Raw genomic sequence first — 24,343 nt, 5'->3', positions numbered from 1 at the left:
TAACAACATGCCAAGTATCACTTGGATCTTCTGTGTAATAAACTTGTCTCACTTGAGTTGCAAACACGAATGAATCATTTTCATAAATTGGCTTTCTAAAGTTTACCAGTGTTAACCCAAAGTTGTCTTTTTTACTTTGAAACCAATCGCACTTAAATAGCACATATTTAGAATGCCCATGATAATCTAACTCAAGTATATCTTTTAGAACTTCATAATAAGTGACATTTTCTACTTTTGGATCCTCATCTTTCTCATTTCTAAACTTGACAGTGGATGAAATAACCATAACTCTAGTATTTTGTGTTTTTCTCTCATAATCTTCAGTCACAAACTTATAACCATTTATCACATAAGCAGAAAATCTTCTTACAGCAACATTTGGCCCTCTAGACAACCACTTCATCTCTTTACTAACAGATAAATTCCTAGCAAAATCTCAAACCATTTAGTAAAAGTAAGATAATGGTCTTTTGTCTTGTCCCATTTATCTCCAAGGCTAGTATGAGCATCACTAAAAACAATCTCCTTATGTTGTCTACATAAAGGTGAAAAGTATCAAATATAAGTATGATAATATTAAAAAATAAAGAGGCATATATGATTACTTACTTGATATATGGAGCGGTGATATTATAATTGAACAATACATAACAATGAGATTGCTCCCACATAAGAGGATCCAGACTTATCATCACCATATTCCCTATTGGACCATCAAGATTCTTTGTTAGGTTATTGAATTTTTTTCGGACATTGTCATTCAAGTATCTTGAACAAAATGTCAAACATTCGTCTACTAAATACCTTTCTACAATAGATCCCTCAGGACGACTTTTATTACGGACATAATTCTTCAATTTGAGTAGGAACCTATAGATATTAGTAATAAAGTTTTAGAGAAGATAAATATATTGAACATATATCATTAATATCACCAAATAAATATAGGAATTGTTATAGGTTTCAAAATACATCACCTCTCAATTGGGTACATCCAACGGTATTGGACAGGTCCACCAAGTCTTGCTTCATATGCTAGATGCATAGACAAATGGATCATTAGCACAAAAAATGATGGTGGAAATATTCTTTCTAATTCACAAAGAATTTGTGCAATTTCAACATCTAATTGTTCAAACACATCAACTCTGATAACTTTAGAGCATAAAGTCTTGAAGTATGAACTAAACTTGAGTAGAACTCTCACAACTTCTTTTGGTAAAGCTCTTCGAATTGCTATTTTAATAAGCAAGTCTTGCATCAATATATGGTAGTCGTGACTCTTAAGACCAAGAAGTTTGTGATGTTCCAGTTGAACACACCTAGAAATATTGAAGCCATACCCTTCAAGAAGCTTTGCATTTTTCAAAACACAACAAAAGTCACTTTTTTCCTTTGAAGACATTTTGAAACGTGCTGGTGGCAAAAATGTCTTATTTAGTCCTATATTTTTTGGATGAAGTTCATGCCATATCTCTATATCTACCAAGTCAAGCCTTGCTTTGAGATGATCTTTTGATTTTCCTTCTAAATTCAATAATGTTCCAACAATATTTTCACAAATATTCTTTTCAATGTGCATTACATCCAAGTTGTGACGAAGCAAATTAGTACTCCAATATGGTAACTCGAAAAAGATGCTTTTCTTAGTCCAGGGATCATCATCATTTCTTCTCCTCTTTATAGTCTTCCCAAACAAATTCTCCCTATTGCCTAATTTTTCTAATATATCAGGCCCTGATAGTGGTACAGGTGCTGTTCTTAGCTCTTTTGTACTGTCGAAACTCTTCTTATCCTTTCGCCACCGATGCTTTGATGCTAAAAATCTTTGATGTCCCATGTAACAGGTTTTTTTACTATGTTTCAAGAATCTAGAGCATGTGTCATAATTACAAATAGGACATGCCAATTTTCCACTTGTACGCCAACCAGATAACATAGAGTAACTAGGCAAATCGCTTAGAGTCCAAAGTAAGGCAGCATGTACACGAAATAACTTTCCACTAGAAGCATCATATGTCTCAAAGCCATTCTCCCATAACTCTTTTAACTCATCGATTAAAGGTTGTAAATATATATCAATATTTCTATTAGGAGAAGAAGGACCAGGAATAAGCAAAGACAACATCATAGAATGTTGTTTTATGCAATCCCATGGAGGCAAGTTATATATCGTCAGGACCACCGGCCAAATACTGTATCTACTACTCATTGTTTTATATGGGTTAAAACCATCACTTGCTAAACCCATCCTCACATTTTGAGGCTCCAATGCAAAATTTGAATGTAACGAATCGAAAGTTTTCCAAGCTGGTGAGTCTGCTGGATGCCTTAGTTTTCCATCATTTTTATGACCTTTATTGTGCCATGTCATCAGATCGGCGGTTTTTGAAGATATGAATAGTTTCTTGATCCTCGGTTTCAAAGGAAAATACCTCAAAATCTTTGCTGGAATTGGTCGAGAAGTTACCTTACAAGAAACTTTTCTTTTAGCACTTTGGACCTTTTTCATTTTATACCTAGAAGCACCACATTTTGGACAAGTAATGTATTCCTTAAACTTCTTCCAGTATAAGATACAGTCATTTGGACAAGCGTCAATTTTTTCATAACTGAAATCTAAGTCCTTGATGATGTACTTACACTATTCATATGTTGATGGTAGACACGAGCCTTCGGAAAGTAATTCATTGAGTAGTTGTAGTAACATATTAAATGACACGTTGCTCCAACCATGAAGGTTCTTTATGTGGATCAAACAAACAATAGTTGATAACTTTGTAAAATCTTTACATCCCGGATATAATTCTTGATGAGCATCATGGATCAACTTGTAAAACTTCTTAGTTTCTTCATCAAGCTCTTCTTCATTTTCATCCTCATCCAATGCGTCATCAAATTGACTCGTTTCAAATTGCCTCGACATTATGAAGGTCTCTTCCAACAATTTATCCAAGTTATCTTGTATTTCAGATCCATCCTTCTCAGCAGATTTTGAAGACCCGCATTCTCCATGAAATATCCACTTATTATATCCCTTATCAAACCCATCACAAACTAAATGCTCGTAAACATCCTCTCGATTTCCCCAAGAACAATTATTGCAATTCTTACACTTGAAAATTAAAATTTAAAAGAAAAAAAAACGATTTTTGCACCCTAACTGCAAAAAATATAAAAGAATCATATGATCCAAGAATGAATAATAGCTTTTGCTTAAATTTTCAGCATGTAGTCATAACATTATATATGATAATCATACTACTTTTTAATATGAAGAGGGTAATTCCTTAAGAGTAATTAAACGCAAATTCTAAAGAATTTACTGAGACTAAAGTTTCAAGCAGTATGGAGTAAAATAAAACGAATTATATTTATATTTAAAATAATTATAAGGAATTTTCCATCAGGTTTCATCTATAATCAATACAACAATATTATTCATATACTAAATACTCTTAATATCTGTATCTTATGGTTATTATTAATTAATTATATATTTTGATTACTTTTAAATTAACAAAAGTAAATGAAGGAAAATGAAGGAAGAATACAAGATTATTCAAGTGCGCTGCATACCATGCAATTGGACGATGTAGTAAAATGAAGGAAGCATATCAATAGGATTTGATTAGAGATAAATGATTAGTTCTTTGATTTTGATTAGTCAGACACCTGAAATAAAAAAAAGGGGGACAAAAAGTGAATGTTAATACGTACTTAATAAGCCAAAAGTTTATAGGAGACATGAAAGAATAATCCAATTTCAAGGCAAAAGTGTCTGTCTTAATATATTACCTCTCCCAGACAAGAGTACAAGACAGTTCTCCAACTTCATGTTAAAGATTAAAAATAAGGCCTAGAAATTCAACTCAAGAAAATGGGTGTATTCAAAAATTACTATAATATGGTCACATTTTTCCATATGACTTATTAGTTTTCTCTTCAAACCAATACATTGAAAAAAAGATGTACTTATCAGAAGCATTAAACTTTTACCTATTCAAATAGAAATTCAAGCATGTCTCTGACTCCTTTTGAGGACACAAAACGAGCAAAGCATGTCGCCACTAAATTTAGGCCTTTGAGGTTTGAACCCTTTTTTGTTTTTTTCATTATGTTTCAAACGCAATTAAAGGGACCAAGAAATGGATCATATAATCACCAGCATTGTGGAGACAAACCCATGAATCCCGTGAAACATTATATGATCTTCCATCTTCAATTCTTACTTTCTCCAAGTGTTGCAAATCAGACTCACCTTTTTGTCTTGGTAGGTGTTACTTTTTCCATTGATTTGATTAGATCTTCCATTTTAATTATTGCATTCACATTGGTTGCAACATTTTTATTAATTTATTTTAGTAATTGATAATATTTTTTCACGTCAAAAGTGGATGTCTAAATAAATACTCTAAAATTTTTTAGTTCAAACAAATATTATTGACATATTAATAGCATGAATCAAAATTTTCTAAACTAAAAAATAACTGTGTATCTGACAAGAATCGAAACATATAATTATACTTTTTCTTTTTTCTAATGGAACTCACAAATTATTATTCTTTTATATTCTCTACACCTATCATACAGAGACATAGTCAGCTTGTTACCTTGAAAGTAGAAAAGCGAAACGAAAACCGCTGAGCCATGGCTTCTCTCCGTCTTCAATTCATTCCACAAAATCCCGTTTCGTTATTCTCCAATTTTGATTAGCAAATCTGATTGTGAGTTTTCTTGCTAGTCCCACCACTGAATTGAAGGAGCAGTTAAATTCATTTATACTTAAATTCAAAACCTAAATACAAATAAACAACTTAATTGGTGAGAAATTACATATTCATGATTCAAATCGGGATAAAGATCAGTAAGAGAAGAAAAAATACAAAAAGAGGTTCTTCTTCTCCTCCATTAGACTCACCTCAAAACAGAGAATAACAAACCCAACCCTAAAATTTGTTGAAACGAGAGAGATTCAAGGAGCGGAGGAGCACGATTGAGAGCGCCAGTGAGATTGAGAGCGAGAGTGCGAAGGAAAACGATATTTGGAGTGAGATTGAGAGCGCTAGCTAGTTCCCGATCTTTCTTCCGTTTCAATCGCTAGGCTAGGTCCCCAATTTAATTTGCAGCGTGTTATAGGAATAGGTAACATTTTTTAAGTTTTTTAAAAAAATTATATATATTTACTAACATTTCATTATAAATGTTACTTTACATAAAATTTTATAATAATTACTAACACTTTAATAAATGTTAAGCAATAAATGTTACCAAATCTTCAAAATGTAGTAGTGAATATACGTAATATTGTTCTTCCTTATCTTTGTTTATAAATATCTATTTATTAATTACAAGAGAAAGACAACAATGAACGTAAAACATTGAAAATTCTTTAAAAACAACTCTTGTCGTTAGTTCACCCAATCTATAGTTCTACGCAAGTAAATATTATGGTTTCCAAATATGCTGCTCCTTCATTTTTTTAATTAATAATCATCTAATTTTAAATGATTCACATAGATTAAAAGAATGATTGTAATAAATCAAAGCTATAGAAATTTAAAAATAATAATTTACAAAGTTGTCATTAATGTTAATAGTTCGTCTTATTTAATTTAATTAATTATAAGTAACATATATAAAATAAAATGAATACTATTGCATATATATTTAATAAATAATAAAAAATAAAATTTTGAACATGAATATTTATTTTTTTTAAAGAATGAATGGAGTTAGATTTATATATGTGTTAGTGTTATAACCAAAGAGAAACTATAACTAACCTATAACTACTTGATTTACCTGAAGCTAACCTTTATCAATAATAGTTATACACTTAACAATAACAAGTTGTGATAAACTAATCCACTAGAAATATACTTGGTTCTTGAAAGCTTTAGGGAAGGGGAGGAGGTGGAGTGTGTGATTTACATAAATTTTTTATATTCTAGCTAAACAAAACTTAGGAAAAAAATAATTTTATCTGGCCTCTAACAATGTCACAGTTATTTCACTAGTTGAAGAATTAGTCTTATTTTCAGATGAACTTTGTTCTTCAATTATTGGTGTCCTTTCTATAAGGAAACCAGGTTCTTTCGGTTGAGGCAAAGTGTTTTCATTAGTAAGCATCAAAATCACCGATGCCATGTTTGGTCTATCATCAGGATGCAATTGCACACATAAAAGACCAATGTGTATGCAACGTAGAACCTCTGAAATTGTAAAAGTGTCTTCCAAACAAGCATCTACTAGTTTTATTGGATTTTCTTCTTTCCATAATCTCCATGCCTGTAATAGTAACATTCGAAGAAAATATTTATGATCCTAAAATTTCATATATATGTAAAACAAATGTTATGATAACTTAAATGTCCTAGAAGATTGAACCCTTGATTAGGATAAAAAATTCCTGTGTTTTTCCGTCCACTTACTATCTCTAATAATATTATTCCAAAGCTGAAAACATCAGATTTGGTAGAAAATATCCCTTCTATTGCATATTCTGGTGCCATATAGCCACTTGATAAAATTAAACAAATTGAATTATTTTTGTGATTAAAATGTATGTAAAACTTGAAAAAATAAATCAATTTTCCAGCTAATCGATACTTACTATGTTCCTGCAATTATTTTTGTATTCGCTTCCATTTGATTTTCAGTAAACATTCGTGCCACTCCAAAATCTGAAATTTTTGGGTTCAATTCATTGTCTAATAAAATATTACTTGTTTTAAGATCTCTGTGTATAATTCTCAATCTTGAATCTTGGTGAAGATAAAGAAGTCCACAAGCAATTCCAAATATGATGTTAAATCGTTTCATCCAATCAAGAAGTTCTCGAGAAGAATCTGTAAAGGCAGTCAATAATATTAGTTTGATAAAATTTAAAAAAAAGGTGTTCTTAAAAAAAACTGTTTACAAAGAACATACCAAAAAGAAAGGAATCTAAACTTTTATTGGGCATATACTCATAGATTAATATTCTTTCTTCTCCTTGGATGCAACAACCAAGAACCTTAGCAAGATTGCGGTGTTGAAGTTTGGAACATAATATAACTTCATTCTTAAATTCTTTTACTCCTTGTCCAGACTTATGCGCCAATCTTTTGACAGCAACCTCTTGCCCATCAATTAATGTACCCTGTATTTAATTAGTGTACAATTGAAACAATGATTAAAAATGGGTAGTGTTATTATCTTGGCATATAGTATTTAGAAAAATAATGTTAAATACTTAGTTACTTGCCATGTACACGTGCCCAAAACCACCTTGGCCAAGCCTCTTGTCACTTGAGAAGTTATTAGTGGCATGAACTATTGTGGTAAAATCGAAGAATGGAAGCTCAAGTTTTTCTTCATGGGCTTCATCAACTTCTTTTTCTTGTGGTATATTTCCTGTTTTTTCACGAGTGAAATCAACATAACATACTAATGACAACAAAGTAATTATTTTGTGAAAATAATTTTTAAATTGATGTTTTTTGTGTCAAATATGGGCACTAAGATCATAGCTATCTATTTAATTTTTCTGAAAACTAAATTTATAGGCCCAAAAATATAAGAATAATAACGATTAAGATTTTAGTGTCTATACTCTCTTTTAATTTTTTTTCATTCGGATGCAATCAAATTTTATTTTCAAATATCATCTAGCGAGAATCATGTAAGTGGAACTTTCATATGAGCATTTCAATGTTTCAAACTAGAAAAATAATATCATATATTTTAAAAAAAATCAAAATATGTATTAATTAAATTTGAGATTTGAAATAAATAATTTTTGTCATAATGTTCAATGGAGAGCAGTTGAGTAAATTTACCTCTAAGCTTTTTTTTCCTCCAATAGAAAGTTAAAACAATCATAAGAATCGAGAAAAAGCTAACTGAAATTGCCACAGCAAGCTTTCTCCTTTGCTTATCCTTTTTACTTTCTTCACTTGGAATAGTTTTGTTTGAAGAATCTACCCAAAGAAAGTGTATACATAATTAATAAACAAAGAAGATTGTATATATATTAGATAGCTTTAATAAACACAAAAGTTATCTTTGCATTTGTTTTGTATTTAAATTAACACTAATTAATATTTTTTATAACATTGATCTTTCATAAATGACCAACTCATTCATATGAGATACGTAATAAATGGTGTCAGATACTATTCTATATTTTTTGATAAAATAATAGAAAATATTTATATACTGATTTCAATAAATATCAAATTTTCTTATAGTTTGTATTATTCGATTTACTCTTATATGAGACAAATTAATCTAGCTAATTAATTTGTATTATTTGGATATTATTTTATTTAGATATTTTGTCAAGTACACTTTAAGTTTTTTCTTTTTTTTTGATAATTAGACACTCACAAAAATTCAAGTAGAATATATTTTACATTAGTATATGAAGCAAAAGTATCATCAATACTACTACAAATATGAAGATGAACAAATTCTAACCATCTATAACCAAACTATAAAAACAATAAAAGTAATACAAAATATAAAAAAGTATTTAATATTTAATACTCAATACTCCCACAATTGTACTACACACATTAGAATAAAGATTTTTTTTTAACCATTGTGTTATTTCTTTCATCATCACCCTTTGTCTTCTAACCTATCTTTCACCCACCTTATAGTATAGTAGTAATTAGCATCTTGCATTATTACTTCCAACATTATCTCTATATTCATAAAAAATGTATTATTCCTTATCTTCCAAATGCACCATATCACAGTAAAAAAATGTGATCTTCTGCCTATCTTTGTTATATTTGGGGACAATTTTGGCCAAAACCTCACTCCTCTTATTTCAACTGTATACTGTAATCTATACAAACTACAAATTTAAACTTCACTTCTTTAGTTACACATTTAACTGCCAGCCATCTTCTGTCTCTGATTATTTGTGAATTTTCAATAAATTCATAATTCCAAACACATAAAAGAACCCCTAAATGGTTATTTACTTTAAACATGTCCATTTAATATTACTCACTACCCAAATTCTGTTTGTTGAGCTCCTAGTAAGACTTTCACTTTTTGTTTCTATTAAACCAATAAAGGTTAGACGGTCTGTCAGGGACCTGCAGTCTGGTCTGTGTTTGGCCCGGCCTGACCTGACCTGTTATAAAATAGGCACAGACTCGAGCTCTTTTAAAAGTCTTAATATGTTAATAGGTCAGGTTCAGGCTTATTAATTAGTCTTATTGGCCTGTCAGGCCTATTTGGGCCTGTTAAAATATAATTAAATATATAAAATAATTTTTTATTATTATATTTTATTATAATATTTTTGTATATTTAAATACTTTAAAAGATTAAAAGTTCTTATAAATATTAAATATGATATATTACATACGGCTAGGTCAGGCTAAATAATAGGCCAAGTCTAGTACTTTATAGACTGCAGGCCAATTAACTATATAGCAGGACAGACCTATTAAAATCAAAGCCTGGCCTGTTTTCACCCCTACTTCTAGAAACCTTTTTAACTATCTCAACCTTTCTTTTTCTCCAACCCTCTAACCTTCCAAAATAAAAATTTCATTTGGAAAAATTTTAACACCGACCGAAGTGATCTTCTATTGATCTCATTTCCATGTTATGTTCCTTTGCCTGCTTCCTTGTGCTTTTCTATTTTCTTTAGTCTTTGATTCTCTCTATTTTATGTTCTTGAATTCCATTAGCTTCTTCAAGACTTTGTTCTCAGCACATATCAAGAAAATCATGCCTCCTTCTTCACAAATTTGTTTATTGTTGATTGCTTTGCTCCACTCTTTGCTCCTCATCCCAATGTTACATGTAGTGCTCCCTTTTGGAATACCCTCACTATCTACAATGTCAGCTTTTCTCTCAATCTTTTCATTCTGATTGACATCATCTTCCTCTCTATTGTGAAAGTGTGCTAACCAAGGAGGGCATGGACAAAAATCTAATTGGGTCAGCTTACTACTGTAACTTTTTTTTAAATAAAGAAGCTCAACAGAAGAATGGAGCAAACAAGTAAGGAAACAAAAGAGAACACCTATTGGAACCACTTAGACATATCTTAGACCAAAAACAATCTCAATGTCATCTTTGACATTGCCATCAATAACAAAAAGGATTTTCACACCTCCAATCCTTGTAATTAAGAAGAGACATGTTGACGATCTCTTCTGCACTGTTCCTTTTATTCTGAAACAACCTCATATTCCTTTCTACTTAGATGTTCCAAACTACGGCTAAGAAACTCATGAACCACTTCTTATGCTCCTCCTTCCTAATTGTTGCACCTATCCACCTTAGAAAATGTTCCTTCAAAGTACCAGGAAAGGACTAATGTCTACTAAGATAAGATAACCAAGTGCACCACACCTGCCAACTAAAATCATAGCCAAGAAACAAGTGGTGGACAAATTCAATATCATTATTACATAATATACACACATTATCATCTTGATTAACAATTCCAAGATGACACAATCTTTTTTTCGTATTCACCCTGCCTATCAGAACAAATCAGACAAACAGCTCTACTCGACTAAACCTTTCCAAATACTACTATAACTTTCTGCCATCATCTAAAGGCCTATTCAATCTCTACCATTATTTTGAGCTACATCACCTTTTGGTCCATGACACTTTAAAAATATCCATTCTAAATTCTCTTTACCATTATTATAGCACCACTTATAATAATTATTATGACTAAGACCTCTTCACCCTAATCCAACCTCATTACCGCTTTCTCCAGCCATGACTCCTCTGGCACTACCAAGTTTATCACTTTTACGACTCTCTATTCACATTGCATTAAATCACACACTATCGGATCCCATGTAGCTTCTCTTTCTGCCCTCCTTCTCATCAAAAGTTGTCTCTTTCACTTCTGGTGAGCTTCCATGCACTTTATCCATGACTTCCATGGCTCCCTAACTATCCTTCCCACTCCTTGTTTCTTGGTCTTGGCCATTTCTCCCATGTTTTCGCCCATCTTCTTCATGAACTGTGTTTTCTAACTCTCCGGGTGAACTTGGATGATATACACCTCTCTACCAAATTTTCATCCATACACTTCAACTTCAACTCCTTCTACTTTCATCAACTCTTGCATTGATTCCCAATAATAATTATCAATAAGATTCTGGCTAAGTCATATGAACATCTCCCTTCCATAATATCATCACTACTACACATGCCTTGTTTACCGACGGCTTGTCCCGAGGCAGAGATTACCAACGACTAAGCCATTGGTAATAAGGAAAGACATCACTAAATTTGGATGTGTTTCATTTTTTTGTAAGAATACATTTATTGACGGCCTGATTGTTGGTAACTTCGGCAAGGTTTAGTGTGAAGTTAGTGCCGATTGCCGTTCGCTATGTTTACAAACGGCTGTCGTTACCAATGCTTCGAATGTCAATATTAAACTAAATTCTTTAATTGTTTTATGGATGACTTGGCCATAGGTAATATATATAATGATAATAATAATAAAAAATATTTATTATAATTACTGATGGCCAAATTGTTGGTATTTCTACAACGAAGAAATTAATTTTTGTAAATAAAAAGGGTAACTAATTATCAATGGTCTCACTGTTGGTAAATTCACATTTATATTTATTTAATTATAAATTAAATTATTATTTAAAATTCCAAAATTTGTGCATGTTTCAGTACTACCCACGACTAGATCGTCAAAAAAAATAGTTTAATAAAATGCAGCATTTTGCAACATCAGTAATTATTATTACCGATGGCCAGGCCACAAGTAATCGGCGAGATCGAATTTAAAATGAGGCTTACTCCCTCATTTAACAACTCGCCATCGTCAGAGCTCCGATCAAGATCTTGACCCTGCCATTGTGTTTATAGTAAGTTTCTCTTCAATTTAATAGGTTTATTTTTTTATTGGTCTCATTTTTTCGATCATTTTGAGTGCCCCTAATTTATTTATTCTGAGTTTAGGCCTATCTCAATTGTCATTTATTGCAAGTTTCAGATAACATTTGGAAGCTGAGCTTGCTGTCAGGATAGGGGGTCCATTAATTTTTTAGGTTTGATTACTCTACTGGTCTTTATAGTTTTACCAAATTTTTAATTAGGTCTCGATACTTTTTTTCTTTTCAATTGGGTCCTTACTATGACAAAAATATTGGAACTAACGGAATATTCTGTTAAACTATATAGAATATTCAGTCAATTGTTAAGCCTGTTCGTTTTGTTAACGAAATATTTGTTAATTTCAACATTTTTGTCATGGCAAGGACTTAATTACAAAATCTAATATGGTATATAGACTCAATCAAAAATAAAAAAATATAGGGACCTAATTAAAAATTCAGTAAAACTATCTGGACCGACAGAATAATTAAACCTTTTTTTTGCTGCTTTTTGTGGTCTTAATAGATCAATTGGCCTAATTAAGTTGGTCTCTATTCTAATTTAATATGTTTTAATTGTTATTGAACTTTATTATTGTTGAAACTGAAAAATTATATAATTTAATATAGTTGTATAAGAGAGGCAAAATGATTCTATGCGAGGGCTCAGAGATCCTTTCTATTGTTTACTGTAGAGTTGTTTGCATGTTGATTGTCTATATTGTGTTATATATGGTTAAATATATCAAATACATGATTGGGGTTAATAATTGGAAAATTTAAAATGTCTTACTTTTAGGAGAGACTCTGTCAAAATATTTTTAAAATTTTCAAACACTTAATAAAAATTAAATATAAAATTCTTTTGGAAAATATAGCAGGAATTGTGACATTAATGGCTCAAAATCACTCGTGCATGGATGATAGAGTCTATCCAAATAGGAGAGTTTGAAACATTCGTTTGTTGATGGTTTAGGCGAATTCTTAAACACTTGTCGGTTGTTAGATGTTCATCTGATGATGAGTAAAGTCAGGTTTACGTGTGCCAAGTTAAATGAATTACGCTAAAGACTATTGATGATGTTAGGTGTGATTTGTTGATGAATGCGTTTATGTCAAATTATTGGGTTTGGATACAACAAGGAGCTATAAGAGAGCCTATAAGTTGGAAGTAGCCCTGGAGTAGGTAGGTATTATCATAATAATGATGTACCGGGTGTAATTTTCTAGGAGGATAATACTGTTAGGTATAATCAATGGTGGTAGATACATTTTAACAACCTAGTGTATGTATGAATCAATTTTGGAATTAGTCTATAGGCCTCTATGAAAAAGATTTGTTCACTCATAACTGTCAATTGCCACTAGAATGTTAAGCATTATGTTCAAGAATAATCATTCACGATACTCTTTTATTCAAGTGGCTACATTAGTAAGGGAAGTTGCAAAGGATCCAAGTGATATTCCCGAGAACTACTATGAAGCCAAGAAGGTTGTCTTGCAATTGGGGTTAAAGAATGTTAAGATAGATTGTACGCAAGTTAACAGTTGTGTGATATATTACAAGGATGATGAGCTACTAACAAAGTAGAAATTTTGCAATTCGCTTAGATTTGACACAAAAAAATGTACTAAAAAGGTTCCATATAAGAGAGTGCATTATTTACCCATAATTTGTAGACTCCAAAAGTTATATGCTTCAAAGAGTTCTGCTCGTCACATGAGATGGAATTTTAACAACCATCGAACATATGATGTTATGACCTACCTTTTCCATGGAAAAGTATGGTTTCAGTTTGATTAAAAAAACACCCATATTTTGCAGCAGAATTGAACCAAGAAATATTAAACTTAACTTTTTTCTGATGAGTTTGCCCCTAACATCTACTTTAGCATCCTTTATTCATATTGGCCTGTCATTGTTATCCTTTACAATCTTCTACATGAGATGTGTATGAAGGATTCTTATATGTTTCTAACTTGTATTATTTCTGACCCAAATAATCCAAAAGCTAAAATAGAAGTATGTCTTCAACCCCTCGTTGATGAGTAAACTAGTTGTAATCTCCTAGAATTTTAACTTATGATGTGTCATCCAAATTAACTCCATACGTAAAGCCGCCTTAATATGCACAATTAACGATTTTTCTACTTATGGGATATTGTCCTATTAGATGATACAAGGGTAAAATAGTCATATTAAAAAATATGAAGTTATTAAGAAAAAATTTAAAAGTAAAGGATAAAATAGTCATATTGTAAAATGTTAAGGGTAGAAAGATAATTATGAGGAAAGAAAGTATAAAAGTCTCTTAAAAAAAGATTAAAGGATTATTTTAAGAAAAGATGAAGGACAAAACATAAATTTTAAAAGGTTTAAGAACACAAGGGATCATTAACTAGATATTTGCCTGGCAAGATCAAGGGTTTCATCTCGGTTGCCTAGTGCATGGACTGTATACGGGATTGTATTGGATTGCACCTACGGAGGTTTGTTTGAAGGAGGGATATCCACCTACTGCTATACATTGTTTCTCATTGTGCGTATATTATGGCGTCAAACTCTACGACGATTGCTTGTTGTCACGGACAGATGCAATTGGAAGCCATATCTAGGACTAGTTCCTAGGTAATGTCAGGATGCGGGTTGTAAACCGACACATGAGCTAATGGTCTTCTTAGGATAGACATGCATCATATTGTTTTCCACATCTTCTCAATGTTTGTATTTGTTGCATATTCTCTATATATGATTGTGTTTTATGCTTTATAATTGTTTCCTGTATTTTGTGCTTAATCTATACATGTTTACTATTCTGCTACTTGTTTACAGTGATAGATTAGGGTTTAGTTAATGAGGAACTGAGAATTGGATAGATGAGCAAAGACTAAAACTTGATCCTAAGGATAATACAACGAAATGCACAATGATCTTATATGCTAGAGTTGTGTCCTAAGACCGATACAAGATTCATCCCTTTCATTAGTACCCTGCTGGAATCGTAGGCTTTGACACCCTTTCCTTCATTGTTCCTACAAGTGGAGCTGACGATGATGTATACTAAATGTTGAGGCTATTACTCATGGTCCAGACTATCAAGTATATTAACATTTTGGAGGACACACCATTAGTATGTATAGCTATATAAAGACCATAGTACTTTTTTCTTTGCTTGTTAGTCTTTTCTCGAAGGATAGGATTCTACTATTTTTCGTTAGCACCGGATTCCAGACTAAGAACTTCCTAAATGGGCTAGATCTGGAATATCTTATGTTTGTAAGTATATGTACATTTTATATGTCTTTATGAAGCCTTAACGGTCTTATGTGTTATAATCTGTTTACTTCTGTCTTTGTACTTACTGTGTATTTATCTACTTAATAACTCACACTAACATATAAGTACACATAAATCCGCATACAATAAGTGCGACAACCTCAATATTATATAACTAAATACAGAGTTTATAGCCATATAGTTTGACTGATGAGTAACCCCCACGATCAGCATTTGTCATGACATGCTAATGTTGGATCGTTACACCACACATATATGGACAAAGTAAGCGGATGGAGATATGAGAGAGAAAGTTGAAATAACGTCTATTATTGAAAAGATGATAAAATCTCGTTTCAAGTGGTTTGAATATATAAAAAGAAGATCTATAAACCATCAAATTAGGAAGGTATATAAGATAGAAGATAGACAGGGACGAAAGATAGACGAAGACTTATAAAAACAATACATGGGGTGGTTAAAGGATATTTATATATAAATAGTCTCATTGTAAACATGATATTTGATGGGACTTAACTACATCATTTGATTAATGTAGTTGAACTCACGTATTTGAATATAGTTTTGTTATTGTTATTATTGTTGTTATAGTTTTGAATATGTTTCTTTTTAATGTCAGTTGTCAACTGATTTACAAATTAATTGATTGAATTGATATTGGCTTCTTAGACTTATTTTAGAAACTTAATCATTTGTTGACTACTAAAACATTAACATTGAAACCTATTTCAAATAAAAAAAATAAAAAAATGCTTTATCAAAACAAAAAAAGATGGCAGCATTTTGTGAGAGAAACAATACATACCAGTAGCTGATACAGGCACCCGAACGTACAAATCTTGTCCTGGAATTGAAGCAACTCTGAGATCCATTAAATCTCCAAACCAAATTTGACAGCCACTGCCTTCTCCTCTAATATCTAAGATTGCATAGGCAGTGCAAGAACAATTCTTCCAACACTTAATCCTGCAACCATCAAGTGTCAAATTTTTACTTGCCCAAGACTTGGTGGTATCTGGCATTTTTAACCCACTGAATTTTTCAAAACCATCTTTATTTTTCACTTTACACCTCCATTCTTCACTTTGCATGCATCCTTCTGTCCAATCAAATGCCTCCCAGCTTCGTGGTGATTTCGGCTTAAAACCTGTTAAACACTTACATGGCGGTGACTCTTGCACAATGCAGTTCCCATAAGAACCACAAAGATTGTAGTTATCACAATTGTCACGAGGCACCGACGAATATAATTGCCAAATTTGGTTCTCTGGGATCCAATTGTAGCGCTGACGTAAATAAACTGATTTGTTTAGAACGAGTCTTGTTATCACTGACTTATTGTTGAGGTTGTATGTGGTAAACACCTCATCATTGGTGGACACAAATTCTAATTGGAAAAGCGCTATGCTGGTGAATCTTTCTCCGTTCCATGGACCACTCCTATAGTACTTTGTAGTTCCTTTCCATATAACCAACTCAGGGGTGGTTCCAAGTAGAATTCCCCAAGTGAAATCTGCTGGAGAAGGGTCATCCCAATTCTTCCATGCTGATAACTGCCTGTTAAGGCCACTTTTTAGGTTCCAACCAATCTTCATTCCTGGTAACAGCGTATCAGATGGATAGTCAAAGCTCTGCCATAAGTAGCTTTCGAAATCATTATCCTTTTCGTCTCTTAGGACCAAGTTTCCTGAGTTTAGAAGTTGCACAATTGGACTATTAACTTGCTTCTGTGTTGTTGAATTTGATGACCTGTGTTGTACAATAAATATGAATACAGGTAGATGAGTCTTATTTTTATGGCCAATTCTATGATAAAAAAGATTTTCTATACATAGAATGAAAGCAAACCCTAAACTCTAATAAAAACAAATACTAATGAAAGCAAATACTTAATGTTATCTTAAAAATAAACAAAAATAAAATTACATATTCTATGCGATAACTATATCCAATCATCCATCAAAGAGAATCTTCATCTCTTCACCATTTTCCTCTTCATTATAACATGTTCTTATATTGTCACTCCAATTTTGATAATATCACTCTTTTATTTCTACATACAAATTCAAGTAAACATACAATACAAAAAAAATATATTTATAGAATGACATTATGAAAAATGAGAGTGACATTATTATTTTTCATAAAATAATTAGTCATCTTTTACTAATCTATATTCTCAGAAACTCTTTTAAAATGATAAATTAAATCTTTATTCTTAAAAATACGGGTTTCATTAGTTTCTGGGTAAATTTTTGTCTTACAATCATTAGTATACTGCAAAGATATAGATAGTTGAATGACATCTTTGACACTATAATGGCCAGTTAAGTCGAATACCTTTTAATTGCGGTTAATATGATATGTGAAGTTGATTTTTGTAACTTTATTGGTATCTACCAATAATTTTCATTTAATTAAATTCCATGAATTAATTTTGAATATCAATCTTGCGTGCTGATGACCGCAATTAAAAAGTGTTCTCATTATAAATAAGATTAAAACACCACAATAACACTTAAATGTTTATTACAATCGAATTACGCTAATAGATGTAAGATGAAGGTTTGATCAACCACCACGGTACCAAAAATTTGATACAGAATTTACAATACAATATCTGTAGAACTATCGACAAATGTACCGAATTGCATTAAATAATAAATTTATGGTAAGTGAGTGTTGATCTCACGAGAATTAAAAAATTAAACAAGCAATGATTGATTGAATATTTTAGTCAGACAGTTATATGTTGGATGATAAGCAATTTGAGAATTAAGGTAGTGTTTGTTGGAGAGACAGAGACAGAAAGACTGAAACTGAGAGACAAAGACTAAGAGACAGAGCTTGAAATAAATTTCAGTATTTTGTTTGGTACAAAGTGAAAGACAGAAATTGAAACAAGAATGAAATTTTAATTTAATTTGTATAAAGTATAAATTTAGAATTAATTAATTGAAATAAAAGTATTTTAAATATAAAATGTTATTAAAGTTTTAGTCTCTATTTTTTAAAATTTTAGTCCCTTGTGTCTCCACTTTTTGGAGGTACTGAAATTTTGGAGATAGAGACAGAAAATTTAATATCAATGAACCAATAAATATGATATTGAATTTTAGTCTCCCAATCTCTGTCTCAGTATTTCAAAACAAACACTACATAAATGACTTGAATAAGAATAAAAAGAAACAATAATTGACAAAAAAGTAAATAATAGAAATGTAAATTACTGGAACCTAAAGAACAAAAATTTTAAATTGCAGGAATATAAAGAATTGAAATGTAAATAACAACGAATCATAAGTTATATTTATAAAGTGGAAGGCTTAATTAGTAATTTTAAAATGTCAAAAAATCAAATTAAAAACTTTTTCTAACCAATTTCAAGTACCAAAAAAAATATTACTTCAATCTAGATATCATATATTATCCATCTAGGTTTATAGTTTTATAAATTTTTTAATTATATATTTATAACTTAAAAATTTGTAATTGAATTCTTATATTAGATATTTGTAATTAGATTCTTATTAGTTGTTATTTTTCAGAAAAAATATAATAATTTTAAAATATTTTGCTTATAGAATATTTTATAATTCATTTTACGTTAAATAAAAAAACAAATATTTCAAAAAGAAAATACTTTTCTTAATAAAAAGTGGTTAAAAAAGTATTTGATTAAAAATTTTTATTTAATATAAAAATTTAATTACAAATATTTAAATTATAAAATTTTAATTAAAAATTTGATAAAATTATAAGGATTAAGAATGGAGTAATTAAACATTTATTTATTACTAACAATAAAGGGATTGTATGTGGTCTGTGGGGTATCCGGTTTCCAGTTTCTTTTTACAGCTCTATTTATATTTTACAGCTAAAATTGTTATCTTATAATTTTAGCTATATTTTTCAAATAACATTAAAGTTCTATAGCACCTAAATACCATAATCATAATTGTAATATATAATCCCATCAGTATGAAAAAGTTGAGGCAATTTATTGAATATATGGGATAAATACAAGTGTACAACTTTGAAAAATCCTCAGCAAAGCATGCACATGCAGAGAGTTGCAAGTTTTATCTGATCGAAAAGAAAAATAATGATAAAGAAAGGAGAATGCACATGCAGTTAAAAAATTTGAAAAGGATAACAGATAAATCGCTTGAATTTTTCTTTTATCAAATAGAAAATTTATCTGATAGATAAAAAAAATATTAGGTGAATCGGTTATTTTTATAATTAAGTCCAACCAAGCCTTCTTTTCTTCTTCTGTGTCTCATTCTTACGACAATAAGCTATTGGATGAAATTAGTTGAACTTAATTACCAAAATGACTTAATCACACATCATTACTGGTTGCTAACCAAACTAACCAAACAAGAGTTTCGTTATGGCTGAGAATCACAAGTCGTCCTTCTGAGTTGATGCTCAATTTGCTGGAGTTGTCTTTGATCGGATTTTCACGGTTGGCAACCCAAACAACAGTTCTAACTGGGATTCCTTTGTACCAGATTCCAAGGTAGCGATTTGAGTTATTACCGGGACTGAAGAAACCCATCTCAAAGATTTCATCTTCGGAAACCAAAGTATTTCCATCAGGAAGTGACTGAAATTGTGTCATGGTATCGGTTGCAAGCAGAGAAGATGGAAGGAATAATACTATAAGCAGTTGGGTTACTAAAAATAGAAAGGTTGTGATGAATTTGGCCATTGCTGCGCTTTAGGAAATTTGTGCACACTCTCTTTCAGTGCGTGCTTATAATGGTCAATGGGAAGAGATATTTTCAGTGGGTAGACATGGTAGACCAAGCATGTGGTTTGAATAATTGAATAATTATGGATCAATGCTAAATGCTAAACATTGCAAGTCGTTGGAGAGCTGTTGGGACTTTATTAAATCTCGTTGAATTCATATCCTTTATTGTTATTTAACAAGCAGACATATATAGCGGCAGATTTCTGTCAATGGTAGCTGATTGTTGGATGCATTGAGAAGGTGAAAAGCTGAGCTAGGCAACAATTTATTAGCATTATTGTTGACATCAAAATGGAGATCGGAGGATCCTTATTAGTACTTCTTTGACCTCTTGCATTGCAGGATTGGGTGGCATGGTTGTGACGTCACCGCTTCTTTGACATTGTTGTTCGTTGTTGGTTTCTTTTATTTCGAGTATTTCATCACTTGTGGGAGACGAGCAGTTGCTATCGGTTTCTTCATCAATTTCAAGTATTTAATCAGTTGTGGGAGATGGCAAACATACATGGGAGCAATACTACATGATAAATAAAATTTATCTGCTATGACTAATATCTGATCAACTATGAATACTATAAGTTAAATCTTAAATTATAAATTCTAACCATATAAAAATAAGATGTGAACAAAAAATATTGACTAATATTAATAAAAAGACGTTATTAATCACTTGGACAGTGTTTGTTTAAAAAGACAGGACATCGATATAAGAATACAAAAATATAAAATCGTAATTGATAAATAAAATATACATAAAAATATTATATCTATCTTGACAGAAAAAATATCAAAATATTAACAAGATATATAATTTATTTTTTATTTTTTTAGTATTTTTATTAATTTTTTATTATTGTATTCTTTTTCCAATTTTTTAAATAAAAAATAAAAATAAATTAAATTTTTATAATTTATTCTAATTTATTATCAAATAAAATATAAAAATACCAAAATTTATATTTTTAATATTTTATCTTGTCCTATTTTCAAAAATAAATACCGTCTTATAATCTTATTAATGTCCAAAACATCAGTTTTTAAAGATGACAATGTGACTAAGTAATTATGAAACGTATATTATTGCTAGTCTTAGTTAGAAAAGCACTCATTGAACCGATCAAAACTTCATGAATTAATTTATAAACAAATTGATTCATGGAGCATGAATAAAATGATTCACAATGCTCATTGGTATTTTTTTTTTAATTGGATGTAAAACAAAAATTATTATTTATATTAATTTTAATAAAAAAATATAATTTTAAGAGAGTGATAAGTGTATTTTTAAAAATTTACAAATATTCACTTTGATTTTTTTATACTTTAGAACAAAATATAATTTTAATATAGTAATAGTATGTTTTAGAAATGTATAACTTTTTTACTTTTATTTAAAAAAATTATTATTAGCATTAATTGTGGTGCAAAATATTATTTCAAATGAGTAATAAGTATGTTTTAAAAATTTATAATTTACTTCCCTTGTTAAAAAAAAATATAGCTTTTGGCACAAAATATAATTTTTAAAAAATGACGAATATGTTTTAAAATTTTATAATCTTTTCTTTGACAAGAAATTCTTTTTTATATATCTTTTAAAAATTTATAATATTTTTATGTTACAATTAGTTTACATACAAAATTAAAATAATTGGAATACGCATCTTATGACTATTGAAGCCACAACATTGTCCTTAGCACAATATGGTTCTGGCATTATCATATGAGTCGCACCCTTAATAACATCTAAATGTTCACTGTAACACATTGTTTGAATATATGATGAAAAATGAGCGAAAAAAAATGTGAAAAAAAATAAAAGTTTTAGTCCAACTCAAATCATATCTGAATATATACATGTAAGTTTTAGTTCACTCGGTCTTTATTATTTATTTCAGTTCACCCAAATAAAACTAAAAAATTGCAGACTAAATACAGCATTAGAATAAAGAAGAACTAACAAAATAGAACATCTCTCTTTTCACATTTGGATGAGAATGAAACACTAAACTAAATAAAATTCAAAAATTGGAAACTTTGAACAGTTAAATCAAACCATCAATACCAATAAACAAAAATTAAACAAAATCAAAATCCTAACCGTAAATGCTTAAAGTATCAAAACCCTAACCATCATTACCACGGCGCTGCAAAAGCTGAACGTGGTTGACAGTTGGCACTGACCGATGGCGAGGAGGAGGGTTGAGAGATGGAAACGGAGGTGCGATGAGTGAAGGAGAGGGAGACAGCAGCACGACGACTTTGCAACCATAACTAATTAGTTCTAGTATTAGGATAATGTCTATGATATATCAAACAAAAACACTACACATGACTTTGAAAAAAAAAATCCCAGTCTGAGGAATCATGAACTAAATTAAGCATAACATAAAAACAAATAGAGGTGAAAGAAAAGCACAAACAGATGACATGGATGATCATAGAAAAACAAGAGAAAACAGAAAAGAAAAGGAGGGGAAAAAATCAACAAAAAAGCCAACAATCATGAAAGGCAGAGAATCAAAAGCTGAACCTGTTCTTCTGCAATAGTAATACCTTTTGAGCTGGTAGAAAAATTGTTCTTCTGCAAGAAGCTGCTGCATCAGCATCAGTATCAACATGTTGTTGTTCATTTCCACCCAAAGTCAGAGACTTTTCCTGAGAACTCATCTTACTGAACCAGAAAAGAATCAACCCAGAACTTGGATTTCCTGAGAACTATAAAAAATTCAACAATAAAACATAAATTCAGACAGCACATAACATTCAACAAAAATTAGTAGACCCATTTTGAACTTGCTGTTAGTAAAATTTCGTAAGATGGTTTCAGTTAAATGATGATCGAAGATTTACTGAAAAAGCACGAAGCTTTACTCAACAGCTGCGACGGTGACCACAATGACGGCTCCCTCTCGTGCGTCCCCCTCCTCCATGATGGCAACGGTTCTCGCGGCTCGCCTTCATCAGCAACCAGGAAGCACGACGGTGACTGGCGCGACGAGAGCAGCTCCTCTTTCCCCTCCTCGGCGACGGCGAAGAGCGAAGCTCCTCCAGCAGCGGCAACGCGTTTGGTGACGGCTCCTCCTCTCTCATCTCGCACACACACTCTCTCTCTCTCTCTCGGGTTTGACTCGACAGCGGTGGCGGGCTGGTCTTCGATGGAGCTGGCAGCAAGGCGGCGTCTCCTTCCTCGAGCTCTCCTCTTCCGCGTGGGTGAGGTGGTGCGTGTGTGTATTGTGTTGTGTGGCTGGAGAGGGGAAAAGGAGGAGTAGGGCTGCGGCGCTGTTGTGAGGGGAAAGGAGGGGAGTGTGGTGGGTGTTAGGTTAGGGTTTGTGAATTAAAAAGGGGTAAGGTTAAGTATGCCGGAACAGGGAGCACCGGCGATGTTCTCCAGATTGCTGGGATCACGGAAGAGGAGAAAGGTAGAGTTTCAAACAGGGTGTGTAATGTAATTAATTAATTATAGCCTTTTTTGAAAAAAAAATTCTTTTGATTCTTTTTTGCTACGCTTTTGAAGCGTGTGAAAAGAGTTGTAAAAAACAGTTACGCTTTTAAAATGTCACTATAACAAAATTCTATTCACACGCTTTAAAAGCGTGCCTGTTTCTCTTTATGGTTATGTTTTTTAAGTGTGGCAAAAAAAAAGTGTGGTTAAATTTTGAATCAATTGTCACTTTTATAAAAGCGTGGCCATAGATCTCTTTCGCCACGATTTTTAAGCGTAATAAAAATTATTGGATGTGTTTGCTTTTGTTTCTGTGCTTTTTCTAGTATTATTCTACTTGATTACTATTCAATTTTCTATTTATATTCATATTTTTTAGACTAATAAGTTTATTTGAATTGCACTATAAGTTAGATCTGCAAAGTAATTACTCTAAATGTGGTTGTAGCACAGTTGGATGAGTATTTTTTGCTATGATATATTATTTTAATTATTTGTTTTATTTTTTCACTTTGCCAGTTACGCACCCAACAGAAAAGTTTAAAAAGTTTTTAAATAAACCTAACCTTAAAAAAAAAAAAACTTCTATGATTAATAATTAACTAAGTAGGTAAGTATTAGGAATTATGCCCTTCAAGTCGTGTAATATTCAGATTAATGTGATCTTTATGACTTAGGCATAAGCTCATATTAAAAAGGATGTTAAAGTACAAAAGCAGAAGATTAAGAAGTTAAAAAAATATAGAATAAATAGTATTTTGGTACTTGAAAATTTTTAATTTTGATAAAATGGATCTCATATTTATTTTTAACAAAATAAATCTCTAAATATATATATAAAATATAAAAGTCTATTTTAACAAAATTAAAATCTTAGATGTCAAAATACCTACTTACGCAAAAAATAATAAAAGCAAGTTAATTTGTGTTCCACAATAATCTTTTTATGTCTAATA

The 24,343-nt window shown here is 31.0% G+C and overlaps 2 protein-coding genes across 2 annotated transcripts; both read right to left on the bottom strand.

Moving 5' to 3' along the window:
• Window positions 1–486: 486 nt before the first annotated feature.
• LOC107478330 (uncharacterized) lies at window positions 487–3,112 on the bottom strand. Its single transcript, XM_052259529.1, has 2 exons — window positions 981–3,112; window positions 487–873 (listed from the first exon to the last, which is right to left on the bottom strand). Exons 1-2 carry the CDS (start codon window positions 2,513–2,515, stop codon window positions 609–611), a joined length of 1,800 nt encoding a protein of 599 aa, XP_052115489.1. The 5' UTR covers window positions 2,516–3,112; the 3' UTR covers window positions 487–608.
• A 2,873-nt stretch (window positions 3,113–5,985) lies between these two features.
• LOC107478358 (G-type lectin S-receptor-like serine/threonine-protein kinase At4g27290) lies at window positions 5,986–19,837 on the bottom strand. The gene is made up of 8 exons (XM_052258632.1): window positions 19,560–19,837; window positions 15,986–16,929; window positions 7,827–7,967; window positions 7,253–7,401; window positions 6,937–7,147; window positions 6,620–6,854; window positions 6,377–6,525; window positions 5,986–6,296 (listed from the first exon to the last, which is right to left on the bottom strand). The coding sequence occupies exons 1-8, from the start codon at window positions 19,805–19,807 to the stop codon at window positions 5,986–5,988; spliced, it is 2,388 nt and encodes a 795-aa protein (XP_052114592.1). The 5' UTR covers window positions 19,808–19,837.
• Window positions 19,838–24,343: the final 4,506 nt, after the last annotated feature.

Source organism: Arachis duranensis, chromosome 3 (genome assembly GCF_000817695.3).
Source record: "Arachis duranensis cultivar V14167 chromosome 3, aradu.V14167.gnm2.J7QH, whole genome shotgun sequence".
Taxonomy (NCBI): Eukaryota; Viridiplantae; Streptophyta; class Magnoliopsida; order Fabales; family Fabaceae; genus Arachis; species Arachis duranensis.
Note: the sequence above shows the minus strand (reverse complement) of the source record. Positions and strands in the feature narration are given on the sequence as shown.